This window comes from Stegodyphus dumicola, chromosome X1, assembly GCF_044657685.1.
Source record: "Stegodyphus dumicola isolate Sdum_Otavi_A_Nest chromosome X1, ASM4465768v1".
NCBI lineage: Eukaryota > Metazoa > Arthropoda > Arachnida > Araneae > Eresidae > Stegodyphus > Stegodyphus dumicola.
The window spans coordinates 84,506,089-84,531,345 of NC_140780.1; the positions used below are offsets into that span (position 1 = coordinate 84,506,089).

The following is a 25,257-nucleotide window of genomic DNA, read 5'->3' on the forward strand; positions in this document are numbered from 1 at the left end:
TTTTAAAAATACAAAGATCCGAGATAATTCGCAACCTTACCTGCGACGGACTAAAAAATAATAAATAAAGGGAATTTTAGGAATTTTATCGATGTAGAGACAAGCCGTGAGTATGTAATTCTAAAGAATGTGTCTGTGAAATAGCCTTTTTCCCTTCTGCGTGTAATACTATGGGATCTGACATGCACAAAAGTTCTTAAAGAGCTCGTATAGAGAAATTCTTAGAAGTGACAATCATACCTTGCGGGAAAAGCCTGTCGCGATAGATAGACTAACAAATTACATAATGTTTTCTGTGGATGGGACATGCCTGCCTAGAAAAAAAAAAAAAAAAAGATTTCGTGGGAGTTGAGACAGTGTTATTTTAAAGATAACTTTGTTTTTGCAGTTTGATTGCTGGAATATGCATATATAAAAAAACTCGGAAATGTCCTCCAAAATGCCCTAAAAACCCTCAAAACGCTCTAAAACCTAAAAAATGCATTAAAAGACCAAAATACTAGGAAAAACATTGTCATCAAAATCCGGACTTTGGTTATAAGTGTTAGAAGTTAAACATTTTACTAATGTGGTAAAACGCTTAAGTCTAAGGTTAAATTTCTGTTTTTTAAAATAGTTTGAAAGCAGTCTCTGAAAGCTGAAAATTTCATGAATGAATAATTATTTCGAAAATAAATCCAATCGAAATAAACATGAAAACGTAAGAATCGTACACAAGAAGAATATTATTTATCCGATTACTTAAGTGGCGATCAGAAATTTTAATTGAATCATAAAATAATACTGCCTCCTTGTACGGTATAGTAGTTAACGGAACCTGACTGCTAGTCCGAAGCCACTAGTTTAGATTCGAATCCAGCGTATTGTTTGGAATCTTTCTTTCCCCTTCTTCTCGGTTGCAATATCGGTCACTCCACATAGCACACTTCGCGCAGCATTCTTGCTAATAAGACTAAATGACCAGTAAGTTCAGCTATTCTTGACGGTGTTTAACGAACAAGTATCTCACCATAGGGAAGAAAAGATAATAATTGATAAATCCTTATCGAAATTAATATGATTGTGTGCAAACGCAATCCTTTATGCGTGCTGTGGTGGCTCAAGTGGTAAGCACATCTAACTAGCAATGGAAGATCCGTGGTTCAAACATTGGTGAGAGCACAACTGACTCGCTTCGAAAGTCCTTATATTCTTTACGGCACATCGCACTAAAATGTGCTGGACAGTAATTCGTCACCCACCCCCCGATTTTTGAATTGGATTTCGTGACTCTTCTCAGTCGCTTTTTAAGTGAGAGAGAATGTAAGGTGTTATTACATTCCCCTCCGCATGCTGTCGTGGTACAACAAGTTAGCATGTCCATCTAGCAGTTGGAGGATCCGTGGTTAGAATCCCAAAGAGGGCAGAACTGATTTCTCATGTCTTCTAGTTTGAATTATGTAATAGATATAGATTCAATAGATAGAGCTCTATGGATTCAATTTGATAACACATGTAAGCAGAATATTTTTTTTTTCTGATCATCGAAATGGTAAACTACTTTTAAATCTCGTGTAATAAATGTTGATATTTCCACTACTGTGTGTTTTATGACATATGTGAACCTGAAATGAAATGCATGTCCACTAGTTTTTATGTAATTTTCATTATTTAAAAATACTGCAGGAACATACTTTGTTTAAAATATTGCCTTTTAGAAGCAGGCAAGAAACATATATAGATCCCCTGTTTAAAGTAGCATTACCCGATGCAATCACTCACATACAATTAGGAAGTTTCTCTTCGCTAATTTACTCTGAATGTAAGATTCAAAGCGCTGCGTTTATCTCGACGTTAATCGGAGTTGCCAACCAAGGACAGAATTGCTGCTTGAATGGGCTTCAGTAACAAGGTCTAGTTTCTGTTTGCTTATTACGAGTGACACATGAGCTTTTTTCCTCTTGTAATACTTAGAAGAAAAAAAAAAAAAAGGACAGCAATTTTTACTGAGAAGTTAGCATTCATTGGAACACTTTTACAACACAAAGTTCACTTATTTATGACATAATAAAACAGGTCATTTACGCTGGTGAAAAGAAGAAGAGAAAAAAAAGCTCTGTTATCAAAGAGCTCTGTTAAAATTCCGAAGGAATATCTATAGTTATAGAATCAGAACTGTTCTGTACATTAAGCAAGAGTTTTTTCATTCTAATGGAATTAAAATCTGGAATTTTCTGTCAAAACCAAGCCAAATATCTTAAATTAGTAGACTATACTTCCTAGACAGTCTTCGAATTAAGCGCAATTGTGCTATATGGGAGAGAAATTTTTCGTGTGCTTAGATTTTTTTACAGGAATCTGTGAATGCCTAAAAGTGATTTTTACAGAATTAGAAAGATTTTCTGTAGCAGTACTATTTTTTATTTAAAATGTTATTTAATCATCCGAAATAAAGAAAACTATGCTTATTTTTTCCGACTGTTGTAAAGAATATGGATTATTCATATCAACATTATTCTTGATTTATAGCATTCAACTGGAAAAAAATCGTATTTGCAGGTAGTAAAAGCTTGCTATGGGAAAAATTCCGTTTAAATAGAAAAACAATTTGTTGTGATAGGTTTTGGTTTTTAAAATCGAGTTTTTAATGAAAGTGAACAGAAAGCAAAACAGCCGGTTTTGTCTGTTTATCAATATCAACGACATATCTACGGCATCTTAAAATGTTCTCTCCCTTCTCTTTTCTCCAAATTAAGCGTTATTATCCATAAGAAATAAGCACAAAACGGAATTTGCTTCAAGACATGCAAAGCATTAAAGCGATTATTTAATACTGAGTTTCAAAACATTGCTCAAATACACGATAAGTTTACTGAAATGTGATGCTCTTTGTCTAATATCAGTTGTATTATGCTAATGATTGTTTATAAGTTAGAGCTCCAGAAACTTGTTCCTCATAGTTTGCATTTCAAAATACGTTCCTGTGCTTCTATATATCAAGTCTGTTGCGCATAACTTAAACCTGAAGCAAAAAAAACAAAGAAACATTAGGCTAATGCGGGACTTAATTTCTAAACTTTGTATTGTCGGGAACCCAGTGGAAGACCGTCAAGTACGGTGAACAACAACAACAAAAGTGTAATTATAAAATTAAATGAAGTACAAAGAAATAAATATAACTATTAATCAGGTAAGTTAAATTAATGATAAGTTTATAAACAATAAATTAAATAAAATTATTATAAAAATTAAATGAAGCCGTTTAACAAGTGAAAGCAAAATAATTTAATGCTAGCAAGATATGGAGAACCAAGGATAAATCAAATAAATATTTTAATTAAATAGTATTATTCGTGATCAGATAAAAATTCTTCATTTATTTTTGCTTCTAATACATTCAAGGACTTCTTAACCGAATTAGCTAGTAGTCCATTAATCTTTCAGTTCCCAATAGTATCGCATTTTGACGTGCGATTTTCCTTAAATGGTTAAAGTTTCCAGCATACTTTGTTGGAAAAACAAGCATGCAATCAATAGTCAGTACCAATATTAGTTTTACTAACTGCTAATTTTCTGTTTATATTACGATTTAGTTAGGCAACTGAGGGCCGGAAATCATCTCATTTGGGTTCAAACCGCAATTATGATTTCTGTCAAAAATTGAGAAATACCGGATTCGAGCATGGGTGAATTTAAATACTGATCCAATGATATGTTGGTTGCAGAAGCAAAGACTAGAACGTGAAATGATAATCGCAATTAGATTATTTCATTGCATGGAAATTTATTTTAGAAAATAAACGGTATTTATTAAATGATTAATCAAAACAGTCTCTCTTCACATTGTGGCTAGCTGCAATGTGAAATAAGTATGAAGTTTCATAACAGGAAATTTTTCTCCTTCTCATTTCTCTTAGTACTGAAATTATTACTAATATGCATAAATACTACCTACACCGAAAGAAGTTCAGCAGTAACAGAGGTAAATGAAATTATGATTTGTGACTAAAATAACTTCGAAACGGAAAACTTTTTTATCACGCAATCGAAATATAAAATTTCAATTAAAATATTATTCTACCTTTTGATAACTTCAGTTAACGGAGAAGATGTAATAATGTCCTAGATAATTACTAGGGAGGTTAATTAACGGTGACTTAGGGCAGTTTTTGAATTTAAACAGTATATGATGCAAACGGATTTTTACATTCCACTAGCAGTGTATTTTACTTCCATGCTATGCAATAATATGCTTTTCAAAGAATATGTTTTTGTTATTTTGAAAAATAGTACGAAATACTAATTCTTTAGCTGAGTAATAAAGCACTGTATTTAGGGAAAACATTCCGTCATAGTTATAAAAGATTTCAGCAAGTTGTATTTACATCTTTAAGTAGCTTTCGCATTGCTTTTCTTCCTCCAGAAAACTGAGCTCTAAATTCCTGGTTTTGATATGTTTTGATTGATACTGTGTAGAAACTAAACCATGATTGGAAAGAAATGTTATGAGTATCCCATCAGCGTTAGTTTTTGAACATACATATCACTACTTAACGTATTAATATGTATATCGCTTTCAAGGTGGTGAAAAAATTTTCTGAAACATAATTAAATAGAAGACAAATTGTTTTCAATTGGTTATTCCATTTGGAAGTCAGTTAAATGTGAATTGTTTCGAATTTGACGTTTGAGAATCCTCTGTATTTATTAAAACAATTGTGGAACATAGCCTAGAGAGACGACTTAACTTTATGTATAGCCTACCCGGTATACATCAGAAATTTATTGCTCCGTTTTAGCTGCTTTATAAATTAGTTTTATATTTTTCTCCTTTAACGGATCTAAAATTATTCCTTTTAGGGTAAAGCTTTGAAATACTGCATCATAATTTATACTTAAAAATTCTTGAAGTTTTTTTGTAAAACTGCCTCATTTATACAAACCATATTTTTTATATTTAAATTTCTTCACAAAATAGTTACAGAAATTAATATGTCACCTCTTTGTTAATAAAAGTTATATCAAAAGATAGATAGAAATTCATCAATTTAACGTATTTTTTTCATTTTTAGCTTTCTTTTTAAATTATTAAGGAATTAATTAATATTCATTAATCTGAAAGCATTCCGTTTCACAGTACCTGAACATATACGGTAATGAATGAAATATAATTAAAAATGAGCAGGTTATAGTAAAACATGAATTTTATATTACTTTATGTTTGTTTTAGACAAAAAAATTACTTATGTAATGTCTTGTGTAGCAAAATTTGTTTGAAGCTAAAGAGAAATACTTTCCTTGGTGGTTTTAATTTAGTTGTGTTTTCTATGTTGTTTTGAATTGTCAAAATTGAATACTTTTGCATTCATGTTAATGAGACAGTTTAAAACTTTTCTGATTTTTTTCTATAATTAGAAATAATTTTTCATTTTTATGATCCTATTTAATCGTAATTGAAAGCAACAGTATAATACGCATAATGTTAAAAAATTACTTTTCTATTGTGCTGGTAAATTATCATTTTAGTAATACGAAAAGAACATTTTTTGTTTGCTCAAGTGAAACAAAGCATAGATGGGCTCTACGCCTACGGGGAGGAAGCCTTCCTGGGAGGTTTTCTAAAAAAACTGACCTTTTATTTACATAGGAAATATAGCAATATATCTTCTACCTTTATATAACAATGAGCGAAAGGTAAAAAGAATATATGTATGAATGGCAGTGGCTTAATAGTTTAAGGTGATGATGTTATGTAGAGAAACAATGTCTATATTGACAGGGCTAAGGCGAAAAACTCAGATATATCTGTAAATGATAACAAATTAATATGTGAATCAATCTGCCGTGTGATTTTCATCTGGCTTCGTTTGCATTTCTTAGGTAAATAACTGCGGATGTACGTAAGAAAATCATAATTTTAATCAACATTTTCTGTATTTGTTGGAAGAAAGTTAACACGCTGTATGTTTCATTAATTTCTTTAATATTTTTAGTGTATTTAAACAAGGTTAATTGATTACGTAAATTGCTATGAACAAATTATTCTGACTTCTGTGTTTATTGAAATACAATACTTTTCTTCTTTCTGTATTTTCAAATGTAAGATAATTCTGTTTGCTCTATCTGTACAGGCTAGTAGAGAAAGTTAGCGTAAGAATTTTATAATACATGATTGAGGAGATTTATTTAATAGATGATTATTAAAGTTGTTGTGATCTCATAGTCCAAATGTTTTTGTGAAATAATTGGTATATAGAAATTCCCTATCTAAAATTATTTGTGAGATGTATAATCAGTTCTAGTATGACGCTGTGTATAACAATTTTATGAAAAAATTATTTGATTTGCTCTTTGGACTTTCGTTTCTATTCTTAAAAAAAGATGTCACAGATACGTAGATGAAAAATAGAGAAAAACATTGTGAAAATCAATTGTTTTATCCTTGAAAAATAAAAGTGGAATTTGTAGGAAGAGAATGCAGTTTTTAATTTTAACTTGCGAATTATTTTTTGTTACATTTTACTTCTAAAATGATTGATCACTGTTATGATTATTAATCATAAGTAGCTTATTCACCCACTCAGTTGTATATCAGTCTCCGTAAGTGTAGGCATGGGATGCAAACTTAGAAACGTTTCTAAATCGAGGATACATAAACATTCATATAAAAATCAAGGAACCTTGAAAACTGAAAATGTATCGTAGATTAGTTATGACAACTAAAAACATTCTTACGCTTAAATAAACTGGAAAAATGTTCCATGAGTACATGATTGACATGGAAGAAAATTACATTTTCTTCTAACAAGAATTTGTCATTTACTATAACCATTAATTTAAACTCTTATCACTCGTGAGGTAATTACGATTAAGATGCGTGCGTTCTTTCCAAGCGAAAAAAATTCTGTGTTTTTGTATTTTGGAAATCGATTAATTAATGCATCCCACTTCGTTCTGAGTTATGGGATAGGGATTCATGTAAAATGAATCATATTATCAGACAGCTTTATATAGATTACCTAATTAATAAGACCGATTATTGCAAATTTATGTACTTAATACGAAACAATATACTACTATTTACTATTGAGTCTTTACTATTTACTATTGAGTAAGTTTCGCAAAAAACTTAAGCGAGTAATATCTTAAGGCGAGTATTGTACTTAGCTTTCAGTATGTTCAGGCATAATACGCGATATGAGAATTTCTAGCTACTCAAATTGCAAATACTATTACTAATAAAAGCAATCACTGTTTTTCAAATTGATCATAGATCTTAAATATATTCACAAATCTTTCAACAATCGATTGCTTGCAATATTTCTGTTGGTCAAGGCTCATAAACATTTATTTTGCAGATGAATAATTTTCCAAATGAATAATGATTCTTTTCTTCTTAATTTCTTATTATTATCAGAAGACTGGTAGCTGCTACTCTTCAATTCAAAACGAAAGAAAAATGTGCACATTACAAGTTCCCAGTGGCTGTAGGCTGCAAACTGTTTTTTAATTCCAAGGATTCTATTAAAAATTTATTCTGCTGTAGCTGAGTTCCGTACTTGACAGTCTGCAAACGACTAGAAGAGGATTATTCTAGCTGAACTATCGAAGTGATTTTGCTTCCATTTCTATTCAGAATGAGGCTGGGTATTTGATATTTACTTCCATCTTACTTCCTCCCACCCAATCTGTTCATCGATTAGCATTCTTCCTTCATTCCAAAATCAACTGAAATATTAGTGCACGGGATAATTTCTCATAATCCTTTTTTCAAGAATCGTTTCCAGGTCAGCTTACACACAGGATCGAGCTTAGAGTATTTCATTCTAGCACTTCATAACAGAATATGTTAAACCAATAGGAAAGTCTGCAATTTTGGGCCCAGCAGTGGGCGAGCGGTAAAGTGGCTGAACTCTTGTCGTTTGACCCTGGCTTGTATCCTGGCAAACGGGCTAACAGTACGGTTTGTTTTTTGTGAGTGTTTTCCCCATATATAACGCGGATACGAACTAGCTTCCCTTAGAAAATTCTCCATGAAGCCATCTTTTCCTTCAATCAGATAGACCTAGCCTACTTTGTCATAATCACATAAACTAAACCATCTGTAATTCTGCTATCTCCAGTATCGCTGGGATTTCTATATTAAAACAAGCAATAAAATTCTTATACGACACTGAATTCTAATCCTGATGTTCAGCGTGATCGCTAAGCGTATGCATTAAAAAGGCATCATATCATATTTCTTCTCTCTACCTATTTTGCTTTTCTGTTTAATAATACAACCCAATGTTTCTCAGGTAACATTATTCTCCCCCTTTTTTCTCCTGTTTGATTTTTTGCTTCCTTTTTTAAACCATTATTCGTGCTTTTCTTCTTTCAGACCTCGGCGAAATGCATCCTTCTGTTAAGCAGACCAGTCTTTTCGCACTTGCTGTAAATTGGTAATTAATTAAAGCACTTTCGTTGCTTTCAAAATATTTCGAAACGTCATTACCGTGAATACTATTTTCATCAGTAACTTCCAATTTTTTTAAAAGTTTAAAGCCATCACGACTTGAAATGAGCTTTTTTCTTATTGGATCTTTGCTCAGTCAGACGTTTAGCTGATCCTAGCTTTGTAACATGGTGGAGGGTTGAAAGAGAAAGTTCCCAAAATATGAAAACTCACATGCTTTAAGTGTAATTATATAATACTCAAAAAGACTGCTTTTGCCTTATTATGTAAAAGAAATTTGGTGTAAGTGTAAACATCTAGCATGCCGCTGTTAATAATTCGTTATGCTATTTATACGCTCAATCAAGAATTTAAATAATGTTTTTTGATTTGATATGGATTCCACTATGCACACTCAAGGTCAGTCTATCAACGGCAGTTTAAATTAAACATGGCCTCAATCGGACAGCCATGCAGTGACGAGTATTTATCTGAAAGGAGGAGGTGGTGCTCCTAATTATTTCCGGGCGTTTCCGAAGATACGGCGAAATAGATCAACAGCATGAAGAAATACAATTTTTATCAGTTAGCTGAAAGATAAGTAATGCAATAAAGCGTCTAAAATGTACCAGTTAACATGGAGAGTTGTAAAATAACTGAAAATGCAAAGCAATAGGCAATGTTCATCATCTATTTCTAGAACTGTTGTGTTAAATACTTGCATTTTGTTTTAATAACATTTAATGTAAAAAAAAAAAAAAAGGCCAAGTTTTCAAAATTATCGCATTTTCGGGTTTGTGATCTTGCACTGTAACTGGTAGGACGTCCCGTTGGTAGGCAGATGATCCGGGGTTCAAATCCCCCTGACGACACAAATGGCTTTTCAAGTCTTCAAGTCCAGATATTCTAAGAAGTTCTACAAAGTCACCCAGTCCTTTAATTATGCTGTTATTCTTTTGTACTATTTAAATTAATAAAACTTTAACATGTAAAAGTAGAGATAACAAGTTTAATATTTTTAATCTAGGAAGAAGATTGAGCTATCCAGATATCTGGGCTCCTGATACCTTAAAATCAGATTATTGAGGCTATGTTGTATCCATCTTATACATATAAGTATTTAATAATGAAAGTGAGCATTTTAGAGTCGATTATAAAATGGAGACTAGGGAGCACTGTAGTAAGATCATTTTAATTACAATCATTTTGTAAAAGAAAAATTAATGATATAGAGGAATGGTGGTTAAATTTCGTATCAGTCGGAGACGCATATTACAATTTAGAAATTTCAAAATACCTTAGCTTATAGTATCGTTTAATAGCAGTGAAAAAGTTTCAAGCAAATTAACCTTAATTTTGCATTTTTATGGAGTGGGGTTATTTAGAAATATCGATAAATATTTCTTGCTCTACTCGCTTCGTACTCAGGAAAATACATCTCTCCGATGAACAAATTAACTTTTCTATGGTATATTGAATTCCTTTCATATAGAAAACTATTGTCTTGAGATTATAGTAATGCAATTTATAATAATCGAAACAAATTTCCGTTCGAATGAAATAGTTTAGAAAATAAAGCAAGTGATTACTCTTTACTCTTAATACATGCGTTTTCCTCTTGGAAGTATAGAAAACGTATATCTTACTAGCTGGGGAGAAGACACTGAGATCGAAATACGAAGTTTATTATGACAGCCAGTATTTGGATATCGTACCTCTAATCAGTTCATTAGAAATGAAATGGATCAACACATGCGTTTTGCTTTTTCCTGTGTTAGAACTATACGTATCCGTAATGTCTTTTGTTGAGACCCGACATATATCGTTAATACAATGTGTTACCGAACTATGGGTTTTTTCTTTAGTTTATAATGATAGTGAATCCCAGTAGCATAATTATTTGTCTTTTGTTTATTAATCTGTCAATTTATTTCTAGTTATAACGTAAGTCGCATTTAATGGCAAAAAAATGTCTGGAATGGCTCACGAGCCGCAGTTTGGTCGTCCTTGATCTGATGTAAGGAATAGGAAACGTAATATTAACTCTCAAGTAAATTTTCATTCCATCTCAATTTTAATTTTATGTTTTAGTATGGTCTTGTTAAATACGCAATACAGATTATTATAAGAATAAATCTCAAAAATATTAATATCTAAAACAAAGATTTACATTCTAGAATGTTTAAAATCTGTAACAAGCGTAACCTTTGAGTTACATGGAATATAATAACAAAGATGGCATCATTCACCGGATATGTAGATGTTCTGCTTCTTCTTTTAAATTATTTTGCATACATTTACTGTCTTTTTAAAACGAGACATTTGCATCAAACCCTTTTTAATATCTTTTTTTACCTTGTAGAGATTTATATTTATTTTAACTAACATTTTAAATTTTAAGTTCAGATTTTTCTATAAGCCTTCATTCCCCTAGTTGTCAGTGCCAAGAATAGTTAAATGTTGTAGCGCGCGTGAATGCATGCAAATTTTATAAGTTGAAGGATGTAGTTAAAAGCTGAGTTTCGATAGGAGAAAGGGAGAGTTAGGCTCTAGCTGCCGTCTCTGCCCTAGGTACGTTTGCTCATTGCTGGTTCAAGTGGCTTAATTTGCTTTGCTTTGCTGCCACTAGCTTAGAAGGGGGTTGAAGTTTGGGATCTCGCCGAGCCCCGAAGGTTAGTTTAGCACTTGTTAAACATATCAACTTTTAATTTTCAATTACCTGCTTTTCAGTTACCGCCCAAGTAGTGGTGAAGTTTGTTAGCATCGAGTTGACGCAGTGTAAATTTTAAAGAGTTTAAAGGGTTTGAACCCTTTTTCTGTGTAGTTTGCTGCTACTCCTGTATCCAAACAGAAGTTAACCCACCTGGACCCTACAACCTATATCCTTTTTGATCTTGAAGACAAGAAATAATTTATGACAAACTGTAAACTGTAAACAAATTTAGGCAGCCTTTTGCTAAAATCATGTTATCCTATTTATCCAAATAAAATGGATAGAGTGCTTAGACGAACATAATTGCCAAATTTTTTTCAGATGTTTTGGAAGTTTCGAAAATCTTTATGAATTTCCCAATTATTTGCCGATGTAATTGCATTCACTGTCCTTGACTCGATGTTTAAGCACAGCACGAATATCCCTTATTAAGATACAAGGAAAAATATTTTGGAGAAAGACTCAAATATTTATCTTTTATTGTTATTATGCAAAATTGTATTGTTATCGTGACAAAGGAAAAATTCTTCGCACAACGGAAAGCGATATTAAAGGGTTATAAATATCAGATGTCGCTTCTATGAACAGGTTTATTGTCACTGTAGAAGCAGGACAGAAAGACGTATATGAAACAGTGGTTACTTTTCCTAAAGTAACAGAAAAGGCATATTACTATACTTGATATACTCGTAGAATATGTACATATATTAAACTTTTTAATATTTACTTAATACAAAAGAGCTTCGCTAATATTTTCTTTTACCAGGTCATCTATCACATGAATGGAAAATATGGCTTCCATTACCAATCCAATTCAAAGCTCATGCTTCAACGAATTATATGTAGCTTTTGGAATAAAGAGTTTCAAAGATTCATATATAAGTTACGATATGGTTACAGATGAAAACATCGCTGGGAAATTAACGCAAGGCGAAAACGTCGTCGTACAAAACATCGTGGGAGGAAAAAAAGTAAAGGAAAAAACATCGCAGTTCTAAAACATCGTTGTATAAAACATCGTCGACGAAAATAAAGCTGTTCAAAAACATTGTTGTAAAAAATATCATTGTAAAAAATAAAGAACCTGCAATTCATCGCATGACGATAACATCGCAGATGTGTTTTTCAGGCTTTAAAAGTTGTAAATGCATATTCACACAAGGATTTTTGAGTGCGAGAATAATAGTACGAAGAATATTTTTAAGTCTATATTTCATGTTTTTGAATTAGTTAATAATGTTTTGCTAAAAAAGCAGGCTGGAAACTTAATCATTAAAAAACTGAAAATAAGCAAAAAAATCAATGCAATGTTTAGCTGCTAATAGAATTTTTAATTTATATACTTAACTACTAACATTATTTAATTAATGTTTTTTTATAAAATTATACTGGGAGATTTTTATGAAAAATATAGCCTAAAAAATATCAAAAAGATAAGATCAGTAACTGCATGAAGTTACGTATATTAGAATTGTTTAATTAAAGTACGTATTTTATCTGCGTAAAAATTAAAGCTTGTTTTATTGCACTTTATTCGTCTTCTTAAAGTGTCAATGATTAACATTTTCAGGTACAACGTGTATTTAAACGTTTGGATGTTGATTCTTTAGTTATTACGAAGCACGCCAGGGGTTAGCTACATAATATTTCAGTAGGGGATATGGATTTATTGAATTATGGCAAAGTACACTAGGCCTATGGAAAGAGAGAAAGAGATGCATTTATGGAGCACTTTCTCAGGAGCTAGCTCGTGTCGGTGTTATAAAGTAGGAAAACCGGACAAAAAAAAAAAAAAAAAAAAAAAAAAAAAAAAAAAAAAACGCATGCAACGAGTTTGTTCACGCGGTCTAATTACCAGTGTTCAGCGACTTTGTCACTCAGAAACTAATATTAACAGACACGAGTTCCTTTTTACATCAGCCACTGGAAAGATTCAAATTTAAAATAATAGTCAGAAAGTTTCAACGCATTATTTCTACCGAAATAATATATAACTGCAGTGAACTCTCTTGGCGACTATCTCCCTATGACGGCCAGTGTTTCTCAGAACATAAATAAACTTAAGTATTAAACATTACCTTTGTAAGATAACATCCAAAGATCAATAATCGGTTTATTGTGAAAGATGGTTCCAGTAGTAGGTATATTATCATGACTGCGGCTAAAATACTGAGAGATTATTGCTTCGTAAATGCGCCTTTTGTTCAAAAGAAAACTTTATTCATGGAAGAAATTTGAACAGAAGTATTGGCTGATGTCTTTCGTTTCTGAAGATCACGGTTTTCCTTGGAATTTCTGAGTTTTCAGGTTATCTTAATTTATGCAGGATCGTACCAGAAATTTATATCGGAACTGTATTAATACTTTTGAGTGAGATTTAATTTTGTGGCTACTCTTTGCCCTTGAAAGATTTTTAAGTAATAAGTTTGAGGCGACCGTTTTTCCATGTAAATTTTTAATTAAAAATAAAAAAAAAATAAAATAAAAAAAAATTAAAATTTCATTAGACTGCCTTTAAAAGAGAAAGTTTTCAACGGTAAAAATTGCGTATATATTACACTGACTTATTTTCAAATAATGAAAGGTTTCAGATACACTTTTTTTCTTTTTTTTTCTTTTTGTTTTAATAGTCAGTTGTTGTGAATTAAAAGAAATGTCCCTGTTTATAATTTTTTTAAGCTAGGGCTGTAAAAAATGTTATAAGCATGCGATTTTCAATGTAAATCTTAATCAAAAATTAAAATCCGTGTTCGCTTCCTGAATGATTACGTTTTAATTAAATTGATCAGAAATAATCCTTTTTCAATTAAATAAAGATATTTTGAGCATTTAGGCACGAAATTCAAAACATGCAAGATAATTTGAAAAAAAAAACGCTTTTAAGGAATACACGCTGATTTTCCTGTTTTGCGTTTTAAATTAACAAGTATCTTTTCGTTTTTATTAAATTTATAAATTTTATTGTGTGTGAGAAACATAAGAGTAATTTTATTTTTAAATAACATATATTTCAATACCACTCTTTACATGTAATGGAAATTTTAGGTTTCGATTTGATGTGTTAAACGAAGGATGCATAATCGCAAACATTTATAACTAAACATGTTATTTAATGGATCTTTTGCTCACGCGGAAAAGTTTAAAATATATTTTGCGGACTGTTGACTGTCTGTCTGTTTATCCCCTTTCTTGAAATGTAACTTTTAGTTTTTCAAAAGAATAGCCTCTATTCTGACGAATCATGAAAAACACTGCTAGAAGAGACGCTTCAAAGGAATCCTTTCACTACACACATGTTGTGCTGTACCCAGGGACAGGGCTAATATAGGGGAAGAAATAATCATTTACATCTGTTTACTATCCTACCACTTTACTGGGGAGGATCGGTAACATAATATGATCGTCAGAATCGGTATGACCATGGAGGTAGGAATAACCCATTTCCTTCCTATATGGGTATGTCATCGACGGACCAAGTGTAATAACTTCTGCAGTTCTGAGCCAAGTGTGCGCTAAACACTATTTCGCTAACAGACACCTGAAAGTTGCGGTCTCAGAAGATGCTCCATGTGCTTAGTAATCGAACAAACAGAAATCACATTTCTTTTCTGACTAAATAGTATTTGTATACAGTAGAACCTCGTAATACGAGTTTAATTCGTTCCAGAATTGAGCTCGTATAGCGAATTTCTCAGAAAGTCTACCAAGACATATCTCTCCCAAGGCACACAGTTTTTATACATTTTGCTATAATAAATTAACTTAATTTTGGAATAAGTTAATCAGTTAAAGTCTGATGTAGACAACTTCTGTACAAAGGAGAGCTAATTAAATGTATAGGGTCCACACATCTTATAATGCTTAGGTTTCCCAATATTTAAGGATTTATCCGGATTAATAAACACCAGATGTTTCAAGCTGATAAAAAGTATATTTCAAACTATCTTTGGTTACATTTGGTTATCTTTTTATATTTAAATTTCTTTAAAAGTTTATTAATTATTTTATATACAAACGTATATTTCACCCATGAAAAGGGATATATGCACAATAAATGCATATAAATATGTATAAAATCTATATTTGAGAGGATTTCGCGTTTTCATACATGTTTGTTTTTCCACTTCGATAATTTCACCGCATTTTTGTTCAGAATTCTTCTGATTTATACTAAAACTTACCGAAATGTCACACACATAAATTTACTCTTGAAAAATAAATTTCTGTACTATATATTTTTCTGCTATTTCAGTGGGCCCATCAGCGGCTGAGCAATTAAGTCCGAACATTGCTAGTTCAACATGGATTCGATTCCAAGGAAACGTACTGACTGTAGGGACGTTTCCGTGGTTTTACATACATAATATGGATACTAATCAATTCCTCAAAATCATCGCCGGTATTGAAAAAGCTTTTAGAGTCTTTAAAACTTCAGAAACACAGAAGGACACAGTCTGACACTTAATTACTCATAACGTGAATTTTAATAACATTTGTTTCCAATCTTAACCAAAAGGAAACGGAGGCCTAACATGAAATTCATTCTAATACTAAGATTATAATTTCTAAAGCTGATAAGGGTGGGCAGATAGTTGTTATTGACAAACCCATATATATATTGATGGAGTCTCAAAACTGATAAATGAAGGTCTATACTGCTCGAGCCTTCATAAGATCCTTCAACGTCTGATCTCATGAAAGGAAAAAAAAAACTGTTCTGTCTTCTCATATAATCCCAACTCAGTTTAAAAGGTCACTTAATACACCTATTGCTAACTATGCCAGATTATATGCTCTGCAAAATTCATAAAAGTGGTATTCCTTTCCGCCCTACTGTATTAAATTTAGGCTTTGCCTTGTAACCGTTACCTAAATATTTAGTTTCTAGATTTTTCGCTTTGTAGATAATAACACTGACACTATAAAAATTTCAATACAGTTTAAAAAGAAGGTTAAAAGCTTTTCTCGTAGGAATTTGCTCATGTTTTCTTTTGATGTAAAATCATTATGCACCAATGTTGCAGTTGAAGGTGCATTAAAATGTCTAGAAACCAGACTTCGTCAATTTCACTTCTTCTCCATTGAAATTGATGAGCTAATTTCTCTTAATCAACTTTGTTTGAAACAAACACATTTTGTTTTCCAAAATAAGTATTACAAGGAAATTGAGGATTAGCCACGGGAAGTCCTTTTAGTCCCATCTTTGCTGATATGTACATGCCTTAATTAAATTTACAAATATTATGCTGTTTCTTGTTGTTAAACTTCTCCTTTAATCTGAATATTTATTAGACAAGATGACAAAATAAATTCCAGAAGTATAGATTAAATAAAAAAAATTGTCAACCAAATCTAATTCGCCAATGGAAGTTTTTTTTAAATAATTTTGGCTGTAGAACAATGAGAAATTTGATTTTTTTCTGACCAACAGTGTTGGAGAACATAGGATTTATGTATTTCGTTTTTCACAAATATTCCGCTCAGGGACTGTTAATATTTGTACTTACAGCTATTGTTTCCAATAATTTGGTAATTCGTTGTAATTATTTATTTTTAAAACAAAGCTAAAATTGGTTTGAAGAAATTTGTATTGGTGTAAAATTTAAAGTTATTGTCTTAGATTTTAGCTACTATAATGTAAACATAATTGATTTCTTCTTACTGTATTTTATCCATTGATTCATTTATATAATACTATCAAGCAATTATTGCAGTAACAATCTTATCAGCTTTTTAAAAATCATTATGTACAATATGTTATTTGCATTCAAATGATTGTCTGAGAACTTTCCAAATATGCCTGGACAAATAAACGAAAATTATGATAACTGTAAGATTTTATGATACAAAACTGTATCTTAGAAGAACTTTTTCTGGGACAAAAAAGATAACACCGTTCTTTATTTACGCTACATGCCATAGTTAAAGCTTTTGATCTTCCTTCAAGAATGAAAAAATTATGTGAAGGAGATAATTCTAAACTTCCTTTTCAGAATATTAAATGAGTACACTCTAATAGCACTTCCTTGTAGGTATTTGTTTTTCTTCATATGTATCACGTGACGCCAGAAGAAGGTTTTTTTTTTTTTTTTTTTTCTTTCCCAAAGGCTACCTAAACGATCTATGAATAAATTAATAATGTAAAATTTACGAGATGTAGGAGGGATGCCATGAGATTGCATTTGTCTATTTAACATTGAGTAAATGGCTATCGAGCTAAATTGGCGAGATATCGCTAAGCTGTCGATGTTTTTAGCAACTAATTTTTGCCTCCAGAAATCACCAAATGTCTCCAAATTTGGCGACATTTTGGTCCGGTCCCTGTATATGTGTAATGGGTATTGTAATTGAATAACTGTAATTGATTTTGTATGTAGCTCTAACCGTATCCAGCCCTCATATGCCTTCTAATAATTTCAAGAAGTCGAAGGTACTAGAAATCTCTCATCGGCTGGGAGACAACTATATAAGAGCTAGAAGACATCAGTTGCTGAGTGATTGTTGTTTAGTTCAGCATTATTTCAGAGTACTGATATATCTCCGTGACAGCTTCGCACTTTAGATGCGCTTTGCATTGCGTTCTGTTTGACATTCTTAGTAGACTGAAGTGTAATTACTGATTGTGTTCTGTGATACTGTGAAGAGCTCAACGATTATTTTTGTGGAAAGCTCCAGAACTGTGAAGGGTTTCTTTTGGTGAAATAAATTTTATCTAGCTATCATTAGTTCTGTATGCATTCAATCTATTACGAACCCGTACACAGGCAGTAATATTTAAGGAAATGAAAGACGCATGGAAACCCGACTGGGAAAAGAATATTATTATGCCTAATTAATAATTTTCTGTTTCATTACTGAGATTTTGAGAATATATTTTGTTAACTACTGGAATACGCTTTCGTCTTTTTAACCTGGATGCTGAGAGGGGCTATAATTGGCGGTAGTGATATCATATAAATATATTCATGCTTTCGGCTGAAGATGAGTGATTTTATATTTTTCATTTCTTTGAAGTTTCGCATCTACGGTTAGAGTATACTGCAATTCTAGCCATTCTTTGAACCCTTAAATTACTAGGATAGTATTTGAGCTGAAAAATTGTGGTAAACAAATTGATTTAACGGTTTTAACAGAATGTCATATTCTAACTGATTTGATTACTTAGTTATGACAAAGCACTCGAGTATATACCACAGAGGTCCAGATGCTTCCATTAAGGACGTTCTAAGGGGTTTTACTTACATTACGCAGAGAAAGGCAGTAAAACCAGATACGGCTAAAACTTCAGGAAAAGAAAAAACGGACTGTATTCCGCACATTCACCCATTGGGCCACTCTGCTGACTAGTTGAATCCAAGCATACACGTTATTGCCTAAACAGTATTGTCACAGGAAAAATGAAAAGCGCAAATAGATAATCTATGTACATCTGATTATTTGCTAAGACATTCTTCCATTATGAATGGGTAAAAAAATAATGCGGTCAGTTTTGTAGCGATAGAATTACTTCTTTCGGAGAAAATCTTTGTGAAAAAGGGGTTTAACCCACTTACGTAATGCCTTCTTTTTAATGCTCATATAAGCTGAATTAATATTGTAGCATGCTAAAATAATGGTAATCCATCCGCTTTCTTCGTTTTGTCTCCATTTCTAACTAAACCCATGAAGAATGATGGACAAGAAGTGAATGGAGCTACCTTTGGTGAGAAAGTTAGAGGCATTATTTGTGACATCATGTGCGATTCTCTCCCTCGTCGAAAGATGCATCCAAGTACTATCCATCACTCTGTAAATGTTTGTCCTAATCAATGTTCATACATCACACTAATTTTAATTGATAACGACTTGGAAAGCTGTACCCGAAGACGTTTTATTTATGCACTTTTGCACCAACCACACAAGAATACTTCGCAATAAAAGATTTTACATGCTTTTGTTCCGTGCTCAGATTATGATCCCAAACATCCGATCCATAATTCGTATTTACATTCAGGCCCACGAATGGGAAGCCGACGTAGGCATTTCCTAAAAATATAATTAAAATATTCAGCTGTATTTTGGTATCTGTTAAGCAATTGAAATAAGAATTCTATAAGTAAATTGTTATATGATTTTCATTCGACGAATTCGTTTTTTCAAAAGTCGCTTGTATCGAGTGAAGCTTAGTGAATTTAAAGATTATCAGTTTATTTTGTGCTTTTCTCTTACAGGAACCCCGTTATTCTCGACCATTCAAACCTGGCATTGACGTGAATTTGTATGCTACCAAAAAGAGTGTTGCTCAAGGAATGATGGATATTGCGCTGTTAACAGCTAATGCCTCTCAGCTCAAGTACATACTGAGAGAAGGCGAAAACAGTCGATTTTATCTTGTAAATGTCATATGTATAGGCATTTCCATAGCTCTGCAGGTCAGTATCTATCCATGTATTACGCTTAACACAAATGAATAAATTTTGTTTTTAAGTTGCTTTAATTTTAATTTAAAAACATTTATAGATCTTGTTAAGCTGAAGTTGAAGGTAAGCTGTATCACAATTTTACCGTAAATTCTGTCAGGAATTACTTTCTCATTTTTCTGTATACATACAGAAATTTCTATTAAATGAATTGAGGATGATATTATTAATATTAAAGGAATGAATCTTTTTTACACGAATAACTAAATAACTTATTATGCTGAAGTACTCATAAAAGGCTATTACAAATTATACGTAAAGAGCATTTGATAACTTGAAACTCTAGAACGCAGAATGTCAGCACACAGATTTCTAAGGGCACTCAGATAAGAACATAAACAAACAAGGAAATAAAAAGTGAAGAAATAAGAATGAAATATCGCATTAATATAATTAATAGAGCTCTCAATTACAAGCATGTAGATCTTTGCTTTGAATCGTTGTCGAAACAAAAATGATCGGATACAAGACAAGTAACCAGATTTAAAAATTTACTATCCTTGTATATTAGTCAAGCTAAATAGATACTTTTAACTCTTATGATGTACACTACGATTGGTCAAATCGCAGTGTATGCAAGAAGTGTTGGAAATGTGACTGTCATAGAGAGCAGTCTGGTTCATGTTGTGTAAATGTTTGATCTTTAGAAAATCAGGGAATTATTTATGTGTTCTTTTAATACTTGAATGAAATTTTTACTTTACATAGAGAAAATATCAGCTTAAGATTCAGCTGTGAATAGCTTTTGACCATTAATGGTGATTATTGATATTTGTGATTTTTCTTAAGATAAGAATTAAGCTACCGTGAACATTTAATCTTTCTCGAAGCCTCGGATTCTGATTCAATAATACTTCTCGTATGTGTGAAAATATGACAACTGTTTGCTGTCAGTTTGGAACATCGTAATTATCTGAACTTTCAATTGTCATGATTATGTCTTTATCCTCTTTCTTATTTTTATAACTTTCCTGTTTACATTTTAACTATTACTTTTCCTTTATTGTGTAGTGCACATATAGTTTTGTCTCTTTTAAAAAAATTGCACAATTAAACTATAAATATTTATAGTTTAATTGTGCAATTTTTCAGTTGCTTTTGCATAACTGATATACGTATTTGATAAATTTAGGCAATTTTAATTTTCTTAAAGTATCCCAGTTTTTATGTGCAAATATGAAAAACTATTAATAAATCTGAAAAATGTAAACAAATGCAGCCATCATTGCAATCGAGGAAAAGAAAAAAGTAAAGAAAAGTTTGGTAGGAGTAACTTCTACAGAAGGGAAAAAATGGCTTCTTCACTCCTCTGTTTTTATTGAGCAAAGTTACTGGATAATATATTCTAAATGTAGAAAGAGTATATGCTGTATGTGGTTTTAATCATAATTTTGTCATAATTTTAATTTAGAATCAGATAATATTTGGTATTTTATGCTTTGTTATTTTATTATGCTGCTGTGCAAAAATTATGGAGTAGATGGATTTTCATTTGCTACGTCGTGCAGCAGATCGAACGCCATTTCGTATGAAAATGGATTCAAAGCATTCCATAACAATGTCAAGTTATAAGACTATGCGAAAAGTGATCAACCCTGGCCAATAATCCAGAACTTTATTTAAAAATGGGTTCCAAGAATAGGAAGGTAGAAGACAGAAACGTCCGTTTGACAATAGGTAGACAAGCAAAATGCAGCCATCAATAAAGAATGTGATCACCCTTGCCTGCGATGCAGAATGTGCACTTCCTGTACAAATTCGAGACGAGGTCAGCGAGAAGCTTTCAATAGATCAAACACCAGTCCACTTAAAGATCTAATTTAGCTGTGGCATCTTTGCTGATGGCGGGTCTCGCTCCAGAGAACATTCAACACTATACCGGTTGAATTCAGTTCTGGTGAATCATACGGTGTACTAAAATTAGTGCAACAACTTAGCTATAGTAACTGTAAGATGATATAGCGAAGATGTCATCTTTGGAAAAGAACTCGGGGCCAATAGCAACCTGTAAATGCGCTTAAGAGAAAGGTGAACTTTGGCACCAGTGATTGAGCTAGGGACTGAACCTCCTTGGAAGATTAAGAATCCGTGCGATGGCCAAGCATTATATCTTTGCAATGGAGAAAGTTTGCTATCTCTAGATTGGCGCCTTTCGATGATGTCGAAGGAATGATAGCATGTCCCCCCCCTCTCTCTCCAAATGTGAATACGTCCAGAACCGCTAGTGACATTAAACCAGTTCTCATCTGTGAAGAGCCTATTGTTGATCTTACCTGTTCTGAGTTTTCTGCTCCCACAAAACGCCGTGTTCGATGGATAGATGCAAATGACACACATATACTGGTCGCCGAGTGAATAAACTAATTGTATGCAATCACCTGGTCACTGTAAAACGCGGTATCAGTCACCCAGTAATGTGCTGTATGTGTCTTTCGATTTCACCCGCTGTCTGTCTTCAATCTAACCTCGCAGGTCAAATTAACGGTCATCCATCGTCATGGGAAACTATTACTTAACTTTCAAATAGCTGTTTCTATCATTTAAAATGCCTTCCTAACTCTTACCACGATGGTGTGTGTGATTTCGAACTCCTTAGCCATACTATTCGCACTTCAACAGTCTTCCGATTTCTCAATGATTCGACTAGATGATCTAGATGATGTCTGAGGGACTGTCGGTTGAAAGTATTATACCGAGATAGCAACTCGATGTTGTTCAAGCTGATGTATACCTTCAGTATTTTCCACTGAAATACTAAGTGCACAACACACTCGTACTTTACACCTTTCCCACACATCTACAAGATGTTCTATTGCTTTAATATTCGTATTGGACCCTAAACAGTGTCTTGATTGATCTTTCAGTCGGTTCTCTCTGTTCCGTACTCTGTTAATTACTGCGCTCAGTCCTAAATTTCTGCTTACCAGTTTTGTAGGGTTTTTCTTCCACCTTACCGCGTGCCTTCATGGCGTAATTAAAAAGTAACATCCGGATAGCAATTGGAAGTTCCGGTGATCGAACCCCGGCGAGGGCATTGCTCATTTATTCCTTTTATCATTTTATGACTGTGTCCCTGCCTCCCTAGTCGTCTTTGTAAGGGAGTTTTTTCCCTACCTTCTTTCCGCATGCCTTCGTAGTGTAGCTAAAAATTACATCCGGCTAGCAATCGAAAGGTTCGGAGTTCATGTCCCGGCGAGAACACTGCACGTTTTTCACAGCTCCTGCTCCCGCCAAAAAATACTTAGTGTCCTCTACACAGTGTATAATTAAAATTAATTGAGAATGTTAAAAATATTTTGATAATAATCTACTTAAATAATTTATCAAATACCTTAGAAAATTTTACAATGTATTATTATCGTATTATAAAATTAAAAGTTATGTTTCTTTATAAATAACGTGTAGTTTTTACTTACTGTAATAATAAATTTTATTCTTTGCAGCTGGTCGTCGGAGTTCTTTTAATCTTGAATACCCGTTACAACATCAATTTGGTCAGCCATCAATCCAAAGCAGAGCTCATCAATAATCTCACTATCATTGGTGTTTTTCTCATCACTGTTTCAAATGTCTTTGTGTCTGCTTTTGGGACGTCCCCCAGATGAACAGAAGTTTTTATCGCTTTTATGTGTAATATGTGTTGATGAGAAGAAAATTGCTATTCTGTACCAAATAATTTTTTTATATATAATTTTGTATATTTACTGCAAGCTATCTTAAATAAAACTGATGGTATCATATTTAAAGGTGGATTTATAAACTGAAAATATACATTTAGAGACATTTCAAAAATTGAAAAAAGAAATACAAAGTCGTTCAACGTTCTGAAAATTGTTCTATTAACATTCTATGAACATATCGTTAATTTGGTTAGTTGACAAGATAGGTAAAATGACTCCCTCTCAAAGAATAATTGGAAAATTCCAAACTTAACTCTTAGATAGACAAGACCCTTAGATTACAATGCATCGATAAGGTGTTGCTCATCCCATTTGGGGCAATACAATTTTTGGGCTGGCAAAGGGAGCATTTGTGCACCTTGCAATTTATTTAGAGTCAGCCAGGTAGTGTGTGACCAGGCGTTAGCTTATTGAAAAATGTCATTTGAGCTGCCCTGAATGTACTGAAGGATGATGGGATATCAGCACGTCGTCAGCATAGAGACGTCCCGTTAACGTGCCAATAAAGGACACTACAGATAAATGACTACTAGAGTTAATGATATTCCAAACAACTATTCTACGCTGAATAGCTATATATCGCTCAAAAATAGCGGAGGTTTCCGACTGTAGACCACGTTACTTCCCCACCCCCAGACGGCTTGGGGGGAGATAACCTGGATTACGGATCATCATATATAAGACAGGAGCAAGATTCGTTGCTGAAGATTAGATTGTTCCATTTGCCACTGTACACAGCTCTACTGCGACACTATTGCCAATGGCAATGATGATGGCTTAGTGTTAATAGAAGCCTTTGAAACGGACGACTGGCTGCAAAACCTGCATCTGTCGAACATTGTGAAACTGGCCGCGTCGAAACTGAAGCAGCTGAATCAGCCTGAACACTTCGAGAAATATCTCCAGCCTAATCTGACAGCGCATTCATTTATTCTATGGCGTGATATCATATGCGACGACAAGTACTTTCTGATGACTGTCGTTTTGCTGCAGAAATCTTACGGTGCTGCATTTCCTTCTTGGGTCCATCCGATTAACAGTTGTAGCACCAACTTGAGTTCCTTCCCCGATACAACGTAAGGCTCAACCAGAAGCTTAACAAGGTCCGTTTGGTGATACTGAGTACGACGACATCTTAGAAACATTAAATACCTTTGTAGAGCTATTAGGTTATTTGGAAGCAGGAGATGTGAAAATGAGCAGCGCCTTCGCCGGGAATCGAACCACGGACCTCTGGAATACGCGCCCAGCGAGCAGACCACCACACCACGAAGGCATGTTAGGCGAAAGGCGGGAGAAATACCTTGTACCTTCTCTTCTTCATTCATCAGACTCGACAACAGCAGTAAAATGTACCTATTATAGCCATGATACTGCTGAAACTGGTGGTCGGCTTTCAAATATAATTATTCGCATAATAACGTGTACCTGTGCTCTCCTAAAAGAAATTTGCTTGGTGTGGCATCGTCTAGCATTTTCACGGTCAGGAAATGTGTTTTGGTATGATACACAAAACACTTCATATTTGAACGAGTGACTTATTGAAATATATGTATATATATAAATCTAAGCTAGGAGATGTAATCAACTAAGAGTTTCCTTACAAAATTCAAGGATATTCAACTTTGAGATTTTAATAAAAATTTGTACCACAAGCCTCGTACAAGAACGAAGACTCTTAAACATTAATTGTGTTGCAATAGAAAAATGACAATATACAAAATTCTAGGTTTACTTCAAAACCCATTTTCTTTTTTCTTCTATTTTAACGTGAATTATCATTGTTTTAAAAGTTAGACTGCGTAGTTTCTATGGAATATTCTGCACACTTTTATTGTTTTTATGCCTTTTTAAGGTGCTTTGCTACTTGGTTCGGAAATTTTCCCGATGAAGGAAAAAGTAATTAACAAGATTATGTAAAATTACGCAGCAATATCTATTCAATCAGAGGTTTAAATTTATAATTATATAATCAGATGTTCACCAAATTGC

The 25,257-nt window shown here is 32.8% G+C and overlaps 1 protein-coding gene across 1 annotated transcript in view; it reads left to right on the forward strand.

The window, feature by feature from the left end:
- Positions 1 to 23,325, forward strand: part of LOC118182674 (ninjurin-2-like) — a 39,095-nt gene extending 15,770 nt beyond the window's left edge. Inside the window, exons 2-3 of the mRNA XM_035352064.2 lie at positions 19,337 to 19,537; positions 23,029 to 23,325. Coding sequence (XP_035207955.1) covers positions 19,337 to 19,537; positions 23,029 to 23,190 — 363 coding nt within the window. The 3' untranslated portion in view covers positions 23,191 to 23,325. The remainder of the gene's footprint in view (positions 1 to 19,336; positions 19,538 to 23,028) is intronic.
- Positions 23,326 to 25,257: the final 1,932 nt, after the last annotated feature.